We start from the raw sequence: 18,699 nt of genomic DNA on the forward strand, positions 1-18,699 counted from the left end.
TAATAACAATAAGAGAATAACAGGAGGAGAACTCTGAACTAACCTTTCCAGCGTTTGTGGGTACTGTGCCCTTGGCTGTGACGTTTTTGACGAACAGCGTGTTGCCTCTGGCTTGCACTCCCTCGTACGACAGCTCCAACCCCCTGAAAGGAAGAAACACATTCTCAACCATTTGTTTTCTGGTGTTTTAATGCGTTCGCTACAAGGAAGTATTTGCATACAGTGCAACCCCCCTGTTAAGACCCCCCAATGTATGACTCCCTCCCTTTTAAGACCATCTTTTCTCAAACTTTCTGTTCATAGCCAGTGGAACCCCCCTGTTAAGACCCCCTGTTCAGACCCCCATTCTGTTAAGACCCCCTGTTAAGACCCCCATTCTGTTAAGACCCCCCCTGTTAAGACCCCCATTCTGTTAAGACCCCCATTCTGTTAAGACCCCCATTCTGTTAAGACCCCCATTTCAAGACCCCCATTCTGTTAAGACCCCCATTCTGTTAAGACCCCCTATTAAGACCCCCATTCTGTTAAGACCCCCCCTGTTAAGACCCCCATTCTGTTAAGACCCCCATTCTGTTAAGACCCCCATTCTGTTAAGACCCCCATTCTGTTAAGACCCCCATTTTAAGACCCCCATTCTGTTAAGACCCCCCTGTTAAGACCCCCCCTGTTAAGACCCCCATTCTGTTAAGACCCCCATTCTGTTAAGACCCCCCTGTTAAGACCCCCATTCTGTTAAGACCCCCATTCTGTTAAGACCCCCATTTCAAGACCCCCATTCTGTTAAGACCCCCCCTGTTAAGACCCCCCCTGTTAAGACCCCCCCTGTTAAGACCCCCATTCTGTTAAGACCCCCCCTGTTAAGACCCCCCTGTTAAGACCCCCATTCTGTTAAGACCCCCATTCTGTTAAGACCCCCATTCTGTTAACACTTTCGCGACGGGACACTGATAAATCAGTAACCGCGCTGACACGCCCATGGACGGGACGCGCATTTTTCAGTACCAGTCATACAAGGTACAAGACTCGTGATTGCTTCCCGGTTTTTGAAGATTGCAATAAATTGAGTTGTTTCCCTTGATACACGTGGTTTTCTCTTCCGGCTTGATCAAATTAGTGCAGATTTGCGTGGTGTTTTCGAACAAAAAAAATGAATCGAAGGCGAGCCTTGTCACGGGAGAAGATTCTCGGGATGTTGGATCTTGTGGATCCTGTAGATCATGATACATCGTGTCGTTTTAGCCTCAAGAAAGCGATAATAGCAGTGATATTGAGGAAGAAACAGTCCCGTTGTTGCTAGTACGAGTCGGCAAACTACACGTGGTAGGGGTGATACTGCTAGACGAACATGTATCTCGGAATCGTGCAGGAGCTATGGGGGCGTGGCAGCACTGATAACAATGGATGGCTGGAGCCTTCAAATCCTTTTGGAATTGTTCATAGGTGTACAGTTGGTACTTTGTTGTGAAAATGTGACTTATATTCAATATGGATTACCTAGACATCATTTGGTGAGTGTTACAGTTTTGTTTCATTTGAGTCAGGATGCTGTGAGTGAATGCGGGATTTGCTTGTTTTTTTCTTTGTACTGTCTCCTTATTTCTGTGTACAATGTTAACAATATTTCAGCTAATTCATAGGTTTTACACCTTGTTTGGTTATAACATTATTTATAATACTTTCTGTTAAAAAATAACTTTTAAAAAAAGCAGTGGAAAATAAAACACACACAAAAAAACGTTAAAAAACACAAATTATCCCCCTTTCACCCCCCTTTGCTAAAACAAATCGCGTGACAAACTTATAAATAGCACGACTGAACTGGGCATCCATTTTTGAATTAGTACACAAAATTTGGTGGTGATTGGACTTAATTCAAGCTTGCTAGACAGATTTCTTTACAGTTACTGATTTTTGGGAAGTTTCTTGGTGGCAAGCTTGGGCAGGCAGGACGTTAACGCCGTGGCAGTGCTAGTCACAATAGTGTTAAGACCCCCATTCTGTTAAGACCCCCATTCTGTTAAGACCCCCATTTCAAGACCCCCCCTGTTAAGACCCCCCCTGTTAAGACCCCCCCTGTTAAGACCCCCATTCTGTTAAGACCCCCCTGTTAAGACCCCCCCTGTTAAGACCCCCATTCTGTTAAGACCCCCATTCTGTTAAGACCCCCATTCTGTTAACACTTTCGCGACGGGACACTGATAAATCAGTAACCGCGCTGACACGCCCATGGACGGGACGCGCATTTTTCAGTACCAGTCATACAAGGTACAAGACTCGTGATTGCTTCCCGGTTTTTGAAGATTGCAATAAATTGAGTTGTTTCCCTTGATACACGTGGTTTTCTCTTCCGGCTTGATCAAATTAGTGCAGATTTGCGTGGTGTTTTCGAACAAAAAAAATGAATCGAAGGCGAGCCTTGTCACGGGAGAAGATTCTCGGGATGTTGGATCTTGTGGATCCTGTAGATCATGATACATCGTGTCGTTTTAGCCTCAAGAAAGCGATAATAGCAGTGATATTGAGGAAGAAACAGTCCCGTTGTTGCTAGTACGAGTCGGCAAACTACACGTGGTAGGGGTGATACTGCTAGACGAACATGTATCTCGGAATCGTGCAGGAGCTATGGGGGCGTGGCAGCACTGATAACAATGGATGGCTGGAGCCTTCAATCAATCAATCAATCAATCAATATGAGGCTTATATCGCGCGTATTCCGTGGGTACAGTTCTAAGCGCAGGGATTTTTTTTTTCTTTTCAATTTTTATTCAAGGCGCAGGGATTTATTTATGCCGTGTGAGATGGAATTTTTTTTACACAATACATCACGCATTCACATCGGCCAGCAGATCGCAGCCATTTCGGCGCATATCCTACTTTTCACGGCCTATTATTCCAAGTCACACGGGTATTTTGGTGGACATTTTTATCTATGCCTATACAATTTTGCCAGGAAAGACCCTTTTGTCAATCGTGGGATCTTTTACGTGCACACCCCAATGTAGTGTACACGAAGGGACCTCGGTTTTTCGTCTCATCCGAAAGACTAGCACTTGAACCCACCACCTAGGTTCAAATCCTTTTGGAATTGTTCATAGGTGTACAGTTGGTACTTTGTTGTGAAAATGTGACTTATATTCAATATGGATTACCTAGACATCATTTGGTGAGTGTTACAGTTTTGTTTCATTTGAGTCAGGATGCTGTGAGTGAATGCGGGATTTGCTTGTTTTTTTCTTTGTACTGTCTCCTTATTTCTGTGTACAATGTTAACAATATTTCAGCTAATTCATAGGTTTTACACCTTGTTTGGTTATAACATTATTTATAATACTTTCTGTTAAAAAATAACTTTTAAAAAAAGCAGTGGAAAATAAAACACACACAAAAAAACGTTAAAAAACACAAATTATCCCCCTTTCACCCCCCTTTGCTAAAACAAATCGCGTGACAAACTTATAAATAGCACGACTGAACTGGGCATCCATTTTTGAATTAGTACACAAAATTTGGTGGTGATTGGACTTAATTCAAGCTTGCTAGACAGATTTCTTTACAGTTACTGATTTTTGGGAAGTTTCTTGGTGGCAAGCTTGGGCAGGCAGGACGTTAACGCCGTGGCAGTGCTAGTCACAATAGTGTTAAGACCCCCCTGTTAAGACCCCCATTCTGTTAAGACCCCCATTCTGTTAAGACCCCCATTCTGTTAAGACCCCCATTCTGTTAAGACCCCCATTCTGTTAAGACCCCCATTCTGTTAAGACCCCCATTTCAAGACCTGATTTTCACAGACATTTGAAGGTGTTAACAAGGTGGGGTTCCACTGTCCAAAGCATTACCTGTGTTTACCTGAAATGACAACGTACAGTGTGCCCTTCATGTATAAATCAGGCCTGGGAATGAGTAAAAGTGGTTTAGGAGTACTGACGGGAAAATGTTGCATTTTAAGCATTTTTAAGGGCACACGGAGGCTCTTTTCTTACACAATTAGAAAAGGACTTCGTCGTATTTACGACGAAAGGTGTATCATTCCCAGGCCTGATAAATGAATACACCACACACACACACATTATTTATCAGCTGACGTCCTACAGTCAGCGAAAGGGTTAATTACTTATTAGACTAACAGTAAGTTGAAGAACCAACTGAAAGTCAACAAAACTGCAGAAGATCAAGGACACACTCACTCAGCAGTCAGCAGTGGCTTCAGCTTGGCAGGGGGCTTGGTGGGGTTGCGGTACTTGTCCCCAAACTCCAGGGGAATGTTGAAGGGCACTGCGACCTTGAACGGTCCTTCCAGCACCCCGATGGTGAACCGCTCCGCCTCCCCCTCTGTTCACCACACAGACAACAACGTTCAGGTGAGTTCTATGTGGAAATTACCAAGTGGTGAATTCAAATCTACACAGGGTTTGTTTACAGAAGATTTAAATTCAATGAATCAATGAACCAACAGATCAATCAACCAACAGATCAAAAGATCAATCAATCTAGGGAATCAAAAACAAGACTGAAAACAAGTCGCGTAAGGCGAAAATACAATATTTAGTCAAGTAGCTGTCGAACTCACGGAATGAAACTGAACGCAATGCCATTTTACTCGTAGCATCGTCAGGCCACCGCTCATGGCAAAGGCAGTGAAATTGACAAGAAGAGCGGGGTAGTAGTTGCGCTAAGAAGGATAGCACGCTTTTCTGTACCTCTCTTTGTTTTAACTTTCTGAGCGTGTTTTTAATCCAAACATATCATATCTATATGTTTTTGGAATCAGGAACCGACAAGGAATAAGATGAAAGTGTTTTTAAATTGATTTGGACAATTTAATTTTGATAATAATTTTTATATATTTAATTTTCAGAGCTTGTTTTTAATCCGAATATAACATATTTATATGTTTTTGGAATCAGCAAATGATGGAAAATAAGATAAACGTAAATTTGGATCGTTTTATAAATTTTTATTTTTTTTTACAATTTTCAGATTTTTAATGACCAAAGTCATTAATTAATTTTTAAGCCACCAAGCTGAAATGTAATACCGAAGTCCGGGCTTCGTCGAAGATTACTTGACCAAAATTTCAACCAATTTGCTAATTGAAAAATGAGGGCGTGACAGTGCCGCCTCAACTTTCACGAAAAGCCGGATATGACGTCATCAAAGACATTTATCAAAAAAATGAAAAAAACGTTCGGGGATTTCATACCCAGGAACTCTGTCAAATTTCATAAAGATCGGTCCAGTAGTTTAGTCTGAATCGCTCTACACACACACACACACACACACACACACACACGCACGCACATACACCACGACCCTCGTTTCGATTCCCCCTCGATGTTAAAATATTTAGTCAAAACTTGACTAAATATAATGAAACATAAACAATTGAAGCAACAAACACGTCACAAACCATTTCACATCAAACAAAAAAGTCTAGTTTTCCTCACAATTCCCACCATCCCTAACACAGACTCTGTAAAAGAATGATCTATCACTGTGCACAGACCTGAGATGGAGAAGTTGATTTTGCTTGCGGGCAGGGGGTGACCGGCGTAGGTGCTGGCGCCTGTCTCGTTCAGCACGGTCTGCAGTTGGATGGTGTGACTGCCCAGGTTCTTCATGTTCTCTGCACACATAGGCAACCGTGCAAACGTCACGCCCAATTCATGGAATTGCAAATTTCACAGAATTGGCAACTTTTCTGCCAATTTTGCAATTTGCAGAATATAAAATTATGTAAGGGCTTCAAAAACTGCATGACAAGGTTCTTCATGTTCTCTGCACACACAGTCACACATGCAAATGTCGCGCCCAATTCATGGAATTGCAAAATTTGCAGAATTGGCAACGTTTTTGCTAATTTTCTGTAATTGGCAAGATGCTGCCCATGCATCTGTGGTTCCAAATTCACGGAATTGCAGAATTGGCAACATTTCTGCTGATATCGGGCAATCTGCAAAATGCTGCCAATTTTGTGAAATCAGCAGCAATTTGCCAAATCTTCAAAAACTTGCCCATTTCGCGATTCCGCTGAATCGGCAGCAGATGAGGTGTGATCAGAAATTTGCCTATTCTGTAAAATTGGCAACAGTGTGCTTGGGTGTACACGACAGTTTCACAGCCAGAACTTTTGACAGTCACCCAAAAGACACATAACGATCTATTTGTGATTGAAGAGAAGTTTTAAGAGATGTTTCTACCATTGTAAAATACCAAAGAAGATGAAGCAAATTCTTTGAAAACGATTAAGTCCAATTAAATTAAGAAACAATTTTAACAGTTTAATATTGAAGCACATTTCCTATCTCTGTCAAATGTTGTCATATGAATGGGTTTTTTTTTCCAACTGCCTGCCATATCCATTGCAGTTCTGATATTGTAAATGAGGACTGTAGCCACAGCTGTTCCTGGCTTGCATTTTAGTTTGGGAAGGGGCAAGTTAAAAATAGCCAGGGCCGAAGGAATCATTTGGCTGCCAATAGCTGTAGCCAGCACGCTGTTGAGCTTGCTTGCTTGTTATGACCAAATGCTTCCGCGTTACACCAGGAGATGGGACTTATCAGTGGCTGGCCAGGAGATGGGACTTATCAGTGGCTGGCCAGGAGATGGGACTTATCAGTGGCTGGCCAGGAGATGGGACTTATCAGTGGCTGGCCAGGAGATGGGACTTATCAGTGGCTGGCACCAAGGAGATGGGACTTATCAGTGGCTGGCCAGGAGATGGGACTTATCAGTGGCTGGCCAGGAGATGGGACTTATCAGTGGCTGGCACCAAGGAGATGGGACGTATCAGTGGCTGGCACTCAGTGAGCCTGCTGTTGCTGTGTTATCTCTGCTGTGGGGGAAGGCTGGGTGCTAAAAATAGCTCAGCCTGCCTGCAGCTAGAGTCAGAAAAGAAGCCCTGGGAACAGCCGTGGCATATAGCACAAAAGTCTTACCCATCTTGCGGAACCAGTAGGGCCAGTTCTTGCCGTGCTGTGACAGGTGCGACACAATCACCTCGTCTCCCTGTGGGGCTGAACAAGATATGATAGGACAAAGGGTCAGACATCTAAACTTGGCGTGTGGGGCTGAACAAGATATGATAGGACAAAGGGTCAGACATCTAAACTTGACGTGTGGGGCTGAACAAGATATGATAGGACAAAGGGTCAGACATCTGAACTTGGCGTGTGGGGCTGAACAAGATATGATAGGACAAAGGGTCAGACATCTAAACTTGGCGTGTGGGGCTGAACAAGATATGATAGGACAAAGGGTCAGACATCTAAACTTGGCGTGTGGGGCTGAACAAGATATGATAGGACAAAGGGTCAGACATCTAAACTTGACGTGTGGGGCTGAACAAGATATGATAGGACAAAGGGTCAGACATCTAAACTTGGCGTGTGGGGCTGAACAAGATATGATAGGACAAAGGGTCAGACATCTAAACTTGACGTGTGGGGCTGAACAAGATATGATAGGACAAAGGGTCAGACATCTAAACTTGGCGTGTGGGGCTGAACAAGATATGATAGGACAAAGGGTCAGACATCTAAACTTGGCGTGTGGGGCTGAACAAGATATGATAGGACAAAGGGTCAGACATCTAAACTTGACGTGTGGGGCTGAACAAGATATGATAGGACAAAGGGTCAGACATCTAAACTTGACGTGTGGGGCGCACAGAGTAACCTGCTGACAGACACACAGGCTACAGAGAACAAGACACATACATAGAAACACGAGCAGACAGACTCATCAAGAGATAGACACATACATAGAAACACCAGCAGACAGACTCATCAAGAGATAGACACATACATAGAAACACCAGCAGACAGACTCATCAAGAGATAGACACATACATAGAAACACCAGCAGACAGACTCATCAAGAGATAGACACATACATAGAAACACCAGCAGACAGACTCATCAAGAGATAGACACATACATGGGTGCGTCTCAGAAACTGAACCTTTTGTGTGTGCCATAATCAAATTAGCCCACAATTGAAACATACTGAATTTTAAATCATGATATTGGTATTTTTGAGAAGTAAAATGAATAAAGAAATAGTACAAACAAAACTGAGTATTTTGCATGATTATTATGAAGGTTGTTTTGCGAAAGAAATGATTAAATGCGTGAAAAATGGAGGTCTGATCTGTGACATGAACCATCAACTAGTTTTGTACCTCACTACAAGAATCGTTTAGAATGTCCAAGGACTGCTATTTTTGTTATGTGTGTTTGGTTTAAGTGTACTTGACAGTTGAAATGTTATTTTGTCCACAGAATTGTTTTTTTAAACGAAATGAATCGCTTGAAAGTTTGCCATCACTGTCGTAACATAGGTTTCCACACGCGTGCAACAGCAACAAGTCCTAAATTTGAACTTTAGAATTTGCATATTCATCTTCAACACGATCTTGACATGAAAGGGCATAGAAACTCGCTAAGTTAAATGTTATTTAAGTATTATTTTCTCAAAATTGCATCTGCAAACTAAGTTGAAAGTTGCGCAATATGACATGCTTCTTCAAAATTCCGTTACGATGGTGAACGGTTTTGCAAATAATGTTCAGAGTTTTGAAGAAAGATTAGAACTATTTTGCGCGTAGTGACTTAGAGGTGCGGGTGACTACGCATGCGCAGTTACAGAGAGAAATAGTTCAGGTTCCAGCAGCGAAGAAAGATTTCGAGAATGTTTCCGAAGTCTGTGATTTTGTTACGACAGTGATCAACACCCAAGGTTCTTAAGAAAAGGTGAGTTTTTGCTGCTATGATATTCTATGAAGTGAAAAATTAGGCTAAACATTTGTTAATAATAATTTTTCTTTCGATTTCACGTAGTCAAAACTTGACTAAATGTTTTAACATAGAGGGGGAATCGAAACGAGGGTCGTGGTGTATGTGTGTGTATGTGTCTGTTTGTCTGTGCGTGTGTGTGTGTAGAGCGATTCAGACTAAACTACTTGACCGATCTTTATGAAATTTGACATGAGAGTTCCTGGGTATGATATCCCCAGACGTTTTTTTCTTTTTTTTCGACAAATACTTTTGATGACGTCATATCCGGCTTTTTGTAAAAGTTGAGGCGGCACTGTCACACCCTCATTTTTCAATTAAATTGATTGAAATTTGTGTTAAAGCAATCTTCGACGAAGGCCGGACTTCGGTATTGCATTTCAGCTTGGTGGCTTAAAAATTAATTAATGACTTTGGCCATTAAAAATCTGAAAATTGTAATAATTTTTTTTTTTTATATAAAACGATCCACATTTACGTTCATCTTATTTCACATCATTTCCTGATTCCAAAAACATATAAATATGTTATATTTGGATTAAAAACAAGCTCTGAAAATTAAAAATATAAAAAATTATGATCAAAATTAAATTTCCGAAATCCATTTAAAGGAACGGTAAGTGTCAATGTTTTCTTTAATTGTAAAAGTTGTATGTTCAATGGAATGGTAAGTCTGAACAAAATAATTACTTTATTTTGTTTTTAGCCAGTGAATGTGGATGCATCAAAATCTTGATAGACATTAAACAAATTCATGTTAGTGAAACTAGTACACATATTGCATCAATCTTTAGTTGAAATCGCAGGTACTTGCATGTTTCAGGTGCAAGAGATTCGACCTGATGAACTGGTGGTAACGTTCCTTCGAAGGAAACCGAAGGGGAACTACTATTGCTTTCCAGGGATCGATGATATTTCCTTAGTCCCTACATCTGATGCAACCATGATTCGTGACCCCACCTTCAATGCCAGGGGGCATTATTTCTTTTAAAATAAATTATTAATTAACTGCAAGTGGCAACTGTTCTATATGTAACCAATGCCTTTGGTTTATTGTCTTCACAATGGAATGAACCACTTTTGAACATTTGCATTCTTCATGTCAAACCTTATAATACATGTCTGGTTGTTCGTTTCCGAGTTACGTCGGTGATGAACTTTTCATTAATGTTTCTCTTTTTTGGGGCAAAGTTTGCTTGATTTTGTCCAGCTTTTTTTCTTTCTGTTCCTGTTTTAGTGTTTGGCATTTTACCTAAGAAGAATCTGGTTGCAAAATCAGCTTCATTTAGTAAAGTTTGTGGGAAAAAGCATAACCGTTTCTTTGTTACAAAAGTGATGTTTCCATGTTACATCGGTGACCATTTTTGCATTCTTTTGGGATAATTTTCTAACATTTTGTCTTAGAGCAACAAATCTTTGTATATATGCTATTGTGAAGGTTAAATGTCAATAAGACTGAATGAATGCCATGTATCAACATGTTCTGATCAGGATATCATTAATTAATTTTCATTTTTGTATTGAAATTTTGACAAATGCATGGAACTTTGAAAAAAACATTATTTTGTTGTTTGCATGGAGTCATTTCATATTGAACTCTATAATGGCTTGTGATTCAACAATAATAACTGAATAAAAGTCGTTTTCAGCCTTATAAATGCAGTTTTTTTGTCTTTTATTGTTTCCATGTTACACGGGTGATTTTGCACACATGGTCCAAATAATGCTCAATATATGGCAAACTAAAGGCAATGTTATATTTTTTCTTGTTTAAACTGAAAAGGTACACCCTGAGAAGTGTGTAAATAGTATTATCAACGTTTTCTGGGAAGATTTTACTTTTGGTGATAATGTCACAAACAGAGGACGAGATTCTGAGACGCACCCACATACATGCATACACACCATGACGATGAAGACAGAAAGACTCAGAGAGACAGAAAGATTCACTCTTTCTCTCACACACTTTATTCTACACTCCCCGACCAACCTCTCCCCAACACACACACACACACACTCTCTCTCTCTCTTTCTCATACGCCTTATCTACACCCCCCCCCCCCCCCCCCCTCCCCCTGGTGAAAGCCTGACACTCACAATGCCAGATGACCTTGAGTTCTATGAGCAGTTTCTTGGCGGCGGCTCCGGGCAGCTTGGAGATGAGTTCCCCCTTCCTGTTGGAGATTTCCACTTTGATGTCACCTGTCACATGCACACAACAAACCTTCTTCATTTTACTAACTTTATCGGCCCATCGCTGGGAAATTCAGGTGGCTTCCTCCCAGTGGAAAGCTAGCAGCAACAGAGTGGCGCTACCCAGGTGTCTGCCTGTTTAGGTGTAATCAGCCACCTGCACTTATGGCAGAATGACCGAGGTCTTTTACGTGCCACAGTGGTGACACGGGGGTGGGACATGGATACCGTCTCAGAGTCTGCACGTCCCGGTCCAGATTTGAACCTGCGACCTCAGGTTCACAAGTCCAGTGCTCTACCAACTGAGCTACCGGGGCCACCTGTGCAACACCTCATGACACCTATACCGTCATAAAGAACTAGGCAGTTGTGTTCGAGTGCAGGTCTTTGTGATGAGGCCGTTTATCATAAGACCAGTTATATGACTGAAAAAGGCCGTTTATTCCCCTACCATTCAGCAAACAGGCTGATTTACATGACATGACATAGTGTCGATACAGTGAAACCTGCAACACAGACACCCCCAAAAATCAAATTCACAAAAGCAAGATTCCCATGTTAAAATTGACTAAAATAAAATCCAAACAGCTGACACTGAACAATCTCTGCATGTCATTAAAAAGAACAATCAAATTTGTATCCAAAACAGTCAGTACTGTTTTTGTTTTTGTTCATGCTCTTTAAACACTAAGAAGACATTATGATTATTATTTGTTCATCCAGCTTTCAAGCCTCAATCTCACCAATGGTCTTTCCAGCGGGACGTTTCTCGTTGTGCACGACTTCCATCCCATTGGGCCATGTGACCACCAGGTGGCTGGGTAACCTGGCAACACATTCAAACATAAAGTCTCATTTATTGGTCCCAGAAGTAACTCTGTATAAATATAGTGTCATTGTGACTGAGAGAATGTTAGCTACTTTCACTGGAAAATAATTGAACTTTCTTGGATTTCAAAACTTAACTCATTCGAGGCGCGTCGGAACTGGAATTCCGACATCTGTGTTTAGCGTTGGCTGCGTGCCGGCACTTGAGTTCCGACGGATATCACGAATTTTTAACGGTGTAAACGGTCCTGCTGACCAAGGGAAACAACCCCTGCAATGAACTTCTATCTGTCTACAGTGGTACCATTCACTGTAAACAGTTCCTTCCCTTAAATTGTTGGGATTAATAAAAATTTTGTTGACGGTGTGCGACCCACGTGTTTTGACTTTTCCAAGATGGCGGATCGTTCTGCTGAGACGTAGTAACTTGAAAAGAGTGCTAGAACGTGTTATTCAGTACGGTTCTGATCTTGACCTCAGTGATGATGATAGTGGAGATGATATTTTAGATTCTGGTGACGATTTTGTGCCAATGGACGATCATTTGGGTGATGATTCGGGCAATGCAAGTGTCGATCATGACATTGTGTATGATGAACCCATGACGTAGAAAGTTTTTTTGTTTTGCTTCAAATTGGATATTTTGCGTGGATATGAAGACAACAAAAGGTATGTACTTTCAAATGTTTCATATATTTTCTAAAAGAGTAAGTTTCAAACTTTGCAAAAACATAAGGTATGTAAGGTTATCTTGTGTTGTTGATTTTTAATATTTTTTTCAAAATGGCTCTAAATCGCGCGTTGGCAGGGAACACAGGGGAAATTTAGCTGCGCCTCGAATGAGTTAATCTTTATAGAAAACAGAGGAACCCGCCTGGTAAACATATACTAGACAACTCACTTTGCCATCTCCTCCTCGATGTAGTACTTGATGGTGTTAAAGATATGCTACACAGCCACAACTTACTTTGCCATCTCCTCCTCGATGTAGTACTTGATGGTGTTAAAGATATGCTACACAGCCACAACTCACTTTGCCATCTCCTCCTGGATGTAGTACTTGATGGTGTTAAAGATATGCTACACAGCCACAACTCACTTTGCCATCTCCTCCTCGATGTAGTACTTGATGGTAGTCTGGGATGCTGTGCGGTCCAGCTTGGAGAGAGGCACCACTTTCTTCTCATCATACAGCAGCACCGGCTCCTGCCCAACGTTCAAAGGTAAAAGGTAAGAGAAAGGTAGTCCTGTAACAAATGTTGGTGGTAGGGTAGTGGGATGATAGAGATCTCAACTACTCTGGGGCCAGGTTAATGAGGGCGGTGCCCACTCCTCTCCCTCTGGGGCCAGGTTAATGAGGGCGGTGCCCACACCTCTCCCTCTGGGGCCAGGTTAATGAGGGCGGTGCCCACACCTCTCCCTCTGGGGCCAGGTTAATGAGGGCGGTGCCCACTCCTCTCCCTCTGGGGCCAGGTTAATGAGGGCGGTGCCCACACCCCTCCCTCTGGGGCCAGGTTAATGAGGGCGGTGCCCACTCCTCTCCCTCTGGGGGCAGGTTAATGAGGGCGGTGCCCACACCTCTCCCTCTGGGGCCAGGTTAATGAGGGCGGTGCCCACTCCTCTCCCTCTGGGGCCAGGTTAATGAGGGCGGTGCCCACTCCTCTCCCTCTGGGGCCAGGTTAATGAGGGCGGTGCCCACACCTCTCCCTCTGGAGCCAGGTTAATGAGGGCGGTGCCCACTCCTCTCCCTCTGGGGCCAGGTTAATGAGGACGGTGCCCACTCCTCTCCCTCTGGGGCCAGGTTAATGAGGGCGGTGCCCACCCCTCTCCCTCTGGGGCCAGGTTAATGAGGGCGGTGCCCACTCCTCTCCCTCTGGGGCCAGGTTAATGAGGGCGGTGCCCACTCCTCTCCCTCTGGGGCCAGGTTAATGAGGGCGGTGCCCACTCCTCTCCCTCTGGGGCCAGGTTAATGAGGGCGGTGCCCACACCTCTCCCTCTGGAGCCAGGTTAATGAGGGCGGTGCCCACTCCTCTCCCTCTGGGGCCAGGTTAATGAGGACGGTGCCCACTCCTCTCCCTCTGGGGCCAGGTTAATGAGGGCTGTGCCCACACCTCTCCCTCTGGGGCCAGGTTAATGAGGACGGTGCCCACTCCTCTCCCTCTGGGGCCAGGTTAATGAGGGCGGTGCCCACACCTCTCCCTCTGGGGCCAGGTTAATGAGGGCGGTGCCCACTCCTCTCCCTCTGGGGCCAGGTTAATGAGGGCGGTGCCCACACCTCTCCCTCTGGGGCCAGGTTAATGAGGGCGGTGCCCACACCTCTCCTCTGGGGCCAGGTTAATGAGGGCGGTGCCCACACCTCTCCCTCTGGGGCCAGGTTAATGAGGGCGGTGCCCACACCTCTCCCTCTGGGGCCAGGTTAATGAGGACGGTGCCCACTCCTCTCCCTCTGGGGCCAGGTTAATGAGGGCGGTGCCCACACCCCTCCCTCTGGGGCCAGGTTAATGAGGGCTGTGCCCACTCCTCTCCCTCTGGGGCCAGGTTAATGAGGGCGGTGCCCACTCCTCTCCCTCTGGGGCCAAGTTAATGAGGGCGGTGCCCACTCCTCTCCCTCTGGGGCCAGGTTAATGAGGGCTGTGCCCACTCCTCTCCCTCTGGAGCCAGGTTAATGAGGGCGGTGCCCACTCCTCTCCCTCTGGGGCCAAGTTAATGAGGGCGGTGCCCACTCCTCTCCCTCTGGGGCCAGGTTAATGAGGGCGGTGCCCACTCCTCTCCCTCTGGGGCCAGGTTAATAAGGGCGGTGCCCACACCTCTCCCTCTGGGGCCAGGTTAATGAGGGTGGTGCCCACACCTCTCCCTCTGGGGCCAGGTTAATGAGGGCGGTGCCCACACCTCTCCCTCTGGGGCCAGGTTAATGAGGGCGGTGCCCACACCTCTCCCTCTGGGGCCAGGTTAATGAGGGCGGTGCCCACTCCTGTCCCTCTGGGGCCAGGTTAATGAAGGCCCACACCTCTCCCTCTGGGGCCAGGTTAATGAGGGCGATGCCCACTCCTCTCCCTCTGGGGCCAGGTTAATGAGGGCGGTGCCCACTCCTCTCCCTCTGGGGCCAGGTTAATGAGGGCGGTGCCCACACCTCTCCCTCTGGGGCCAGGTTAATGAGGGCGGTGCCCACACCTCTCCCTCTGGAGCCAGGTTAATGAGGGCGATGCCCACTCCTCTCCCTCTGGGGCCAGGTTAATGAGGGCGGTGCCCACTCCTCTCCCTCTGGGGCCAGGTTAATGAGGGCGGTGCCCACACCTCTCCCTCTGGGGCCAGGTTAATGAGGGCGGTGCCCACTCCTCTCCCTCTGGGGCCAGGTTAATGAGGGCGGTGCCCACTCCTCTCCCTCTGGGGCCAGGTTAATGAGGGCGGTGCCCACTCCTCTCCCTCTGAGGCCAGGTTAATGAGGGCGGTGCCCACTCCTCTCCCTCTGAGGCCAGGTTAATGAGGGCGGTGCCCACTCCTCTCCCTCTAGCTCTCTGCCATTGTCTTCCCTGACCCTCAGTAGGATCAGGTAACCATTTCCAGCTGGGTGGACTGGAGAGCACTCAGAAAAAATTGGGTATTTGTATTGGCAGTGGGGTCTCCACCCATGACCTCCAGCGTGAGAGGCAAGCACTTTAACCATTGTGCCACTCCGGATATTGTGCGTGTGTGTGTGGAAAGTTATGATTTTATTATGTTATAAAAAGTCTAGAGTTTGGAGGAAAAAAATAGGGTACATCCGGGAATTGGAAACTCTAATTCATAACATCCCTGTATATTCGGGGAACTGGAAACTCTAATTCATAACATCCCTGTATATTCGGTGAACTGGAAACTCTAATTCATAACATCCCTGTATATTCGGGGAACTGGAAACTCTAATTCATATCATCCCTGTATATTCGGGGAACTGGAAACTCTAATTCATATCATCCCTGTATATTCGGGGAACTGGAAACTCTAATTCATAACATCCCTGTATATTCGGGGAACTGGAAACTCTAATTCATATCATCCCTGTATATTCGGGGAACTGGAAACTCTAATTCATATCATCCCTGTATATTCGGGGAACTGGAAACTCTAATTCATAACATCCCTGTATATTCGGGGAACTGGAAACTCTAATTCATAACATCCCTGTATATTCGGGGAACTGGAAACTCTAATTCATAACATCCCTGTATATTGGGGGATGTATAGGTTTCACTCTGTTTGTTTGTCCCTCTGTCCGCAATTAGATCTCTAGTGCCGTGAACAGCGCTATAAAAGAATGTTTTATTATTATTATTATTATTATTAATATTACCTGTCGATTGAGCTGAAATTTGGTGTGTACCTTGGAAGTGGAATACACAAGGTCGCAGTATGTGTTTGTGTGTGTGAGTGAGGAGGTGTGGGGGGGCTTACCTGTGTAATCTGCACTTCACCACCTGTAGAAAAGACGTCCCCTTCGTAGTCTCCGTTGAGCATGAAGCACTGGATGGTGCCGTAAAGGGGGGCTGATGCTCTGGAGATCTTGACCTGCAGGTAGACAACCAACAGGTCACACACACCATCCCAACAATTCATGTACCACAACCAACAGGTCACACACGCCATCCCAACAATTCATGTACCACAACAGGTCACACACACCATCCCAACAATTCATGTACCACAACCAACAGGTCACACACACCATGCCAACAATTCATGTACCACAACCAACAGGTCACACACACCATCCCAACAATTCATGTACCACAACCAACAGGTCACACACACCATGCCAACAATTCATGTACCACAACCAACAGGTCACACACACCATGCCAACAATTCATGTACCACAACCAACAGGTCACACACACCATCCCAACAATTCATGTACCACAACCAACAGGTCACACACACCATCCCAACAATTCATGTACCACAACCAACAGGTCACACACACCATGCCAACAATTCATGTACCACAACCAACAGGTCACACACACCATCCCAACAATTCATGTACCACAACCAACAGGTCACACACACCATGCCAACAATTCATGTACCACAACCAACATGTCACACACACCATCCCAACAATTCATGTACCACAACCAACAGGTCACACACACCATCCCAACAATTCATGTACCACAACAGGTCACACACACCATGCCAACAATTCATGTACCACAACCAACAGGTCACACACACCATGCCAACAATTCATGTACCACAACCAACATGTCACACACACCATCCCAACAATTCATGTACCACAACCAACAGGTCACACACACCATGCCAACAATTCATGTACCACAACCAACAGGTCACACACACCATCCCAACAATTCATGTACCACAACCAACAGGTCACACGCACCATTCCAACAATTCATGTACCACAACCAACAGGTCACACACACCATCCCAACAATTCATGTACCACAACCAACAGGTCACACACACCATCCCAACAATTCATGTACCACAACCAACATGTCACACACACCATCCCAACAATTCATGTACCACAACCAACAGGTCACACACACCATCCCAACAATTCATGTACCACAACCAACAGGTCACACACACCATCCCAACAATTCATGTACCACAACCAACAGGTCACACACACCATGTCAACAATTCATGTACCACAACCAACAAGTCACACACACCATGCCAACAATTCATGTACCACAACCAACAGGTCACACACACCATCCCAACAATTCATGAACCACAACCAACAGGTCACTCATACCATCCCAACAATTCATGAACCACAACAGGTCACACACACCATCCCAACAATTCATGTACCACAACCAACAGGTCACACACACCATCCCAACAATTCATGTACCACAACCAACAGCAGGTGTCTCTAACCTCCTGACTGGAACACACACCAGAAACTCTAGACACTTTTTGTTTGTTATCGTACCATGAAAGACTGGAATAAGTGAAAGCCAAGTCGGGAGGGAAACTCCAGATGAATTTTGTTTCGAAACCAGTGATCTGCACATCTCAGAAGACAGCAGTCCGTACTGTTTGGGTGTGTGTGAGTGTGTGTGTGTGTACCACCTATCCTAGACCCCCTTCTTGATTTGGATTTGATAAAACTCTAGTCAGAAGATGCACAGAACACTTTGGCCAACGTACCATCTGTCCTTTGGTGAAGACCCTGCCGTCCCACTCGACCTGCTCGTAGAAGGACCAGGGGAACTGTCGCTGACGAGGGAGGTCAGTGCGCGACTTGACACCCTTGAAGACGGAGAAGAAGATCTGCTTGTCGTGCTTCTCGTGGCATTCCTTCAACCACGACGTGAATTCTTTGTCGATCAGCGTGCGCTTGTCCTGAGATGGAAAACATTAGGTTGTACAACCTCTTCTTCTCATTCGCTAAGGTTGTACAACTACTTCTTCTCATTCGCTAAGGTTGTACAACTTCTTCTTCTCATTCGCTAAGGTTGTACAACTACGGTACAAGATACAACATCAGCAACACAAATGGCCAAATGCAAACACTGCCAGGTCTAAGATCATAAAATAGATTCCCTCCCTTTTACAAAGACCAAAAGCATCATCTGGAAATGTTTTGACAAAAATGGACGCAAAAAAAGTGCAATCTGGGGACCTCAGGAATGATCTCTAGAGCTGTGAAAATGCTGAACATCTACCAACTGGCTAAAAACTCAATGCCTGACTGCATTGATTTTGCCTCACATAAAATGATCAAAAGATGATGTCACACGCTTTCCTTCTTTGCCACTACTAAAGCAAACGTGTGCAAGATTGTATGTTACACGCTTTAGGAGCATGGCAAGCACGGATTCAAACTCAAAATCGTCCCTCCAAAAGCCAAAAAATGCAC

General features: G+C 44.8%; 1 protein-coding gene across 1 annotated transcript in view; it reads right to left on the reverse strand.

Annotated features, from left to right (window-relative positions):
- The window catches only part of LOC138979589 (structural maintenance of chromosomes flexible hinge domain-containing protein 1-like), a 140,579-nt gene that overhangs the window by 106,081 nt on the left and 15,799 nt on the right, over nt 1–18,699 (reverse strand). Inside the window, exons 14-22 of the mRNA XM_070352299.1 lie at nt 17,988–18,182; nt 16,245–16,358; nt 12,913–13,019; nt 11,729–11,811; nt 10,890–10,994; nt 6,936–7,013; nt 5,504–5,623; nt 4,185–4,329; nt 44–143 (exon numbers count right to left, since the gene is read on the reverse strand). Coding sequence (XP_070208400.1) covers nt 44–143; nt 4,185–4,329; nt 5,504–5,623; nt 6,936–7,013; nt 10,890–10,994; nt 11,729–11,811; nt 12,913–13,019; nt 16,245–16,358; nt 17,988–18,182 — 1,047 coding nt within the window. The remainder of the gene's footprint in view (nt 1–43; nt 144–4,184; nt 4,330–5,503; nt 5,624–6,935; nt 7,014–10,889; nt 10,995–11,728; nt 11,812–12,912; nt 13,020–16,244; nt 16,359–17,987; nt 18,183–18,699) is intronic.

Source organism: Littorina saxatilis, linkage group LG11 (assembly GCF_037325665.1).
Source record: "Littorina saxatilis isolate snail1 linkage group LG11, US_GU_Lsax_2.0, whole genome shotgun sequence".
Lineage (NCBI taxonomy): Eukaryota > Metazoa > Mollusca > Gastropoda > Littorinimorpha > Littorinidae > Littorina > Littorina saxatilis.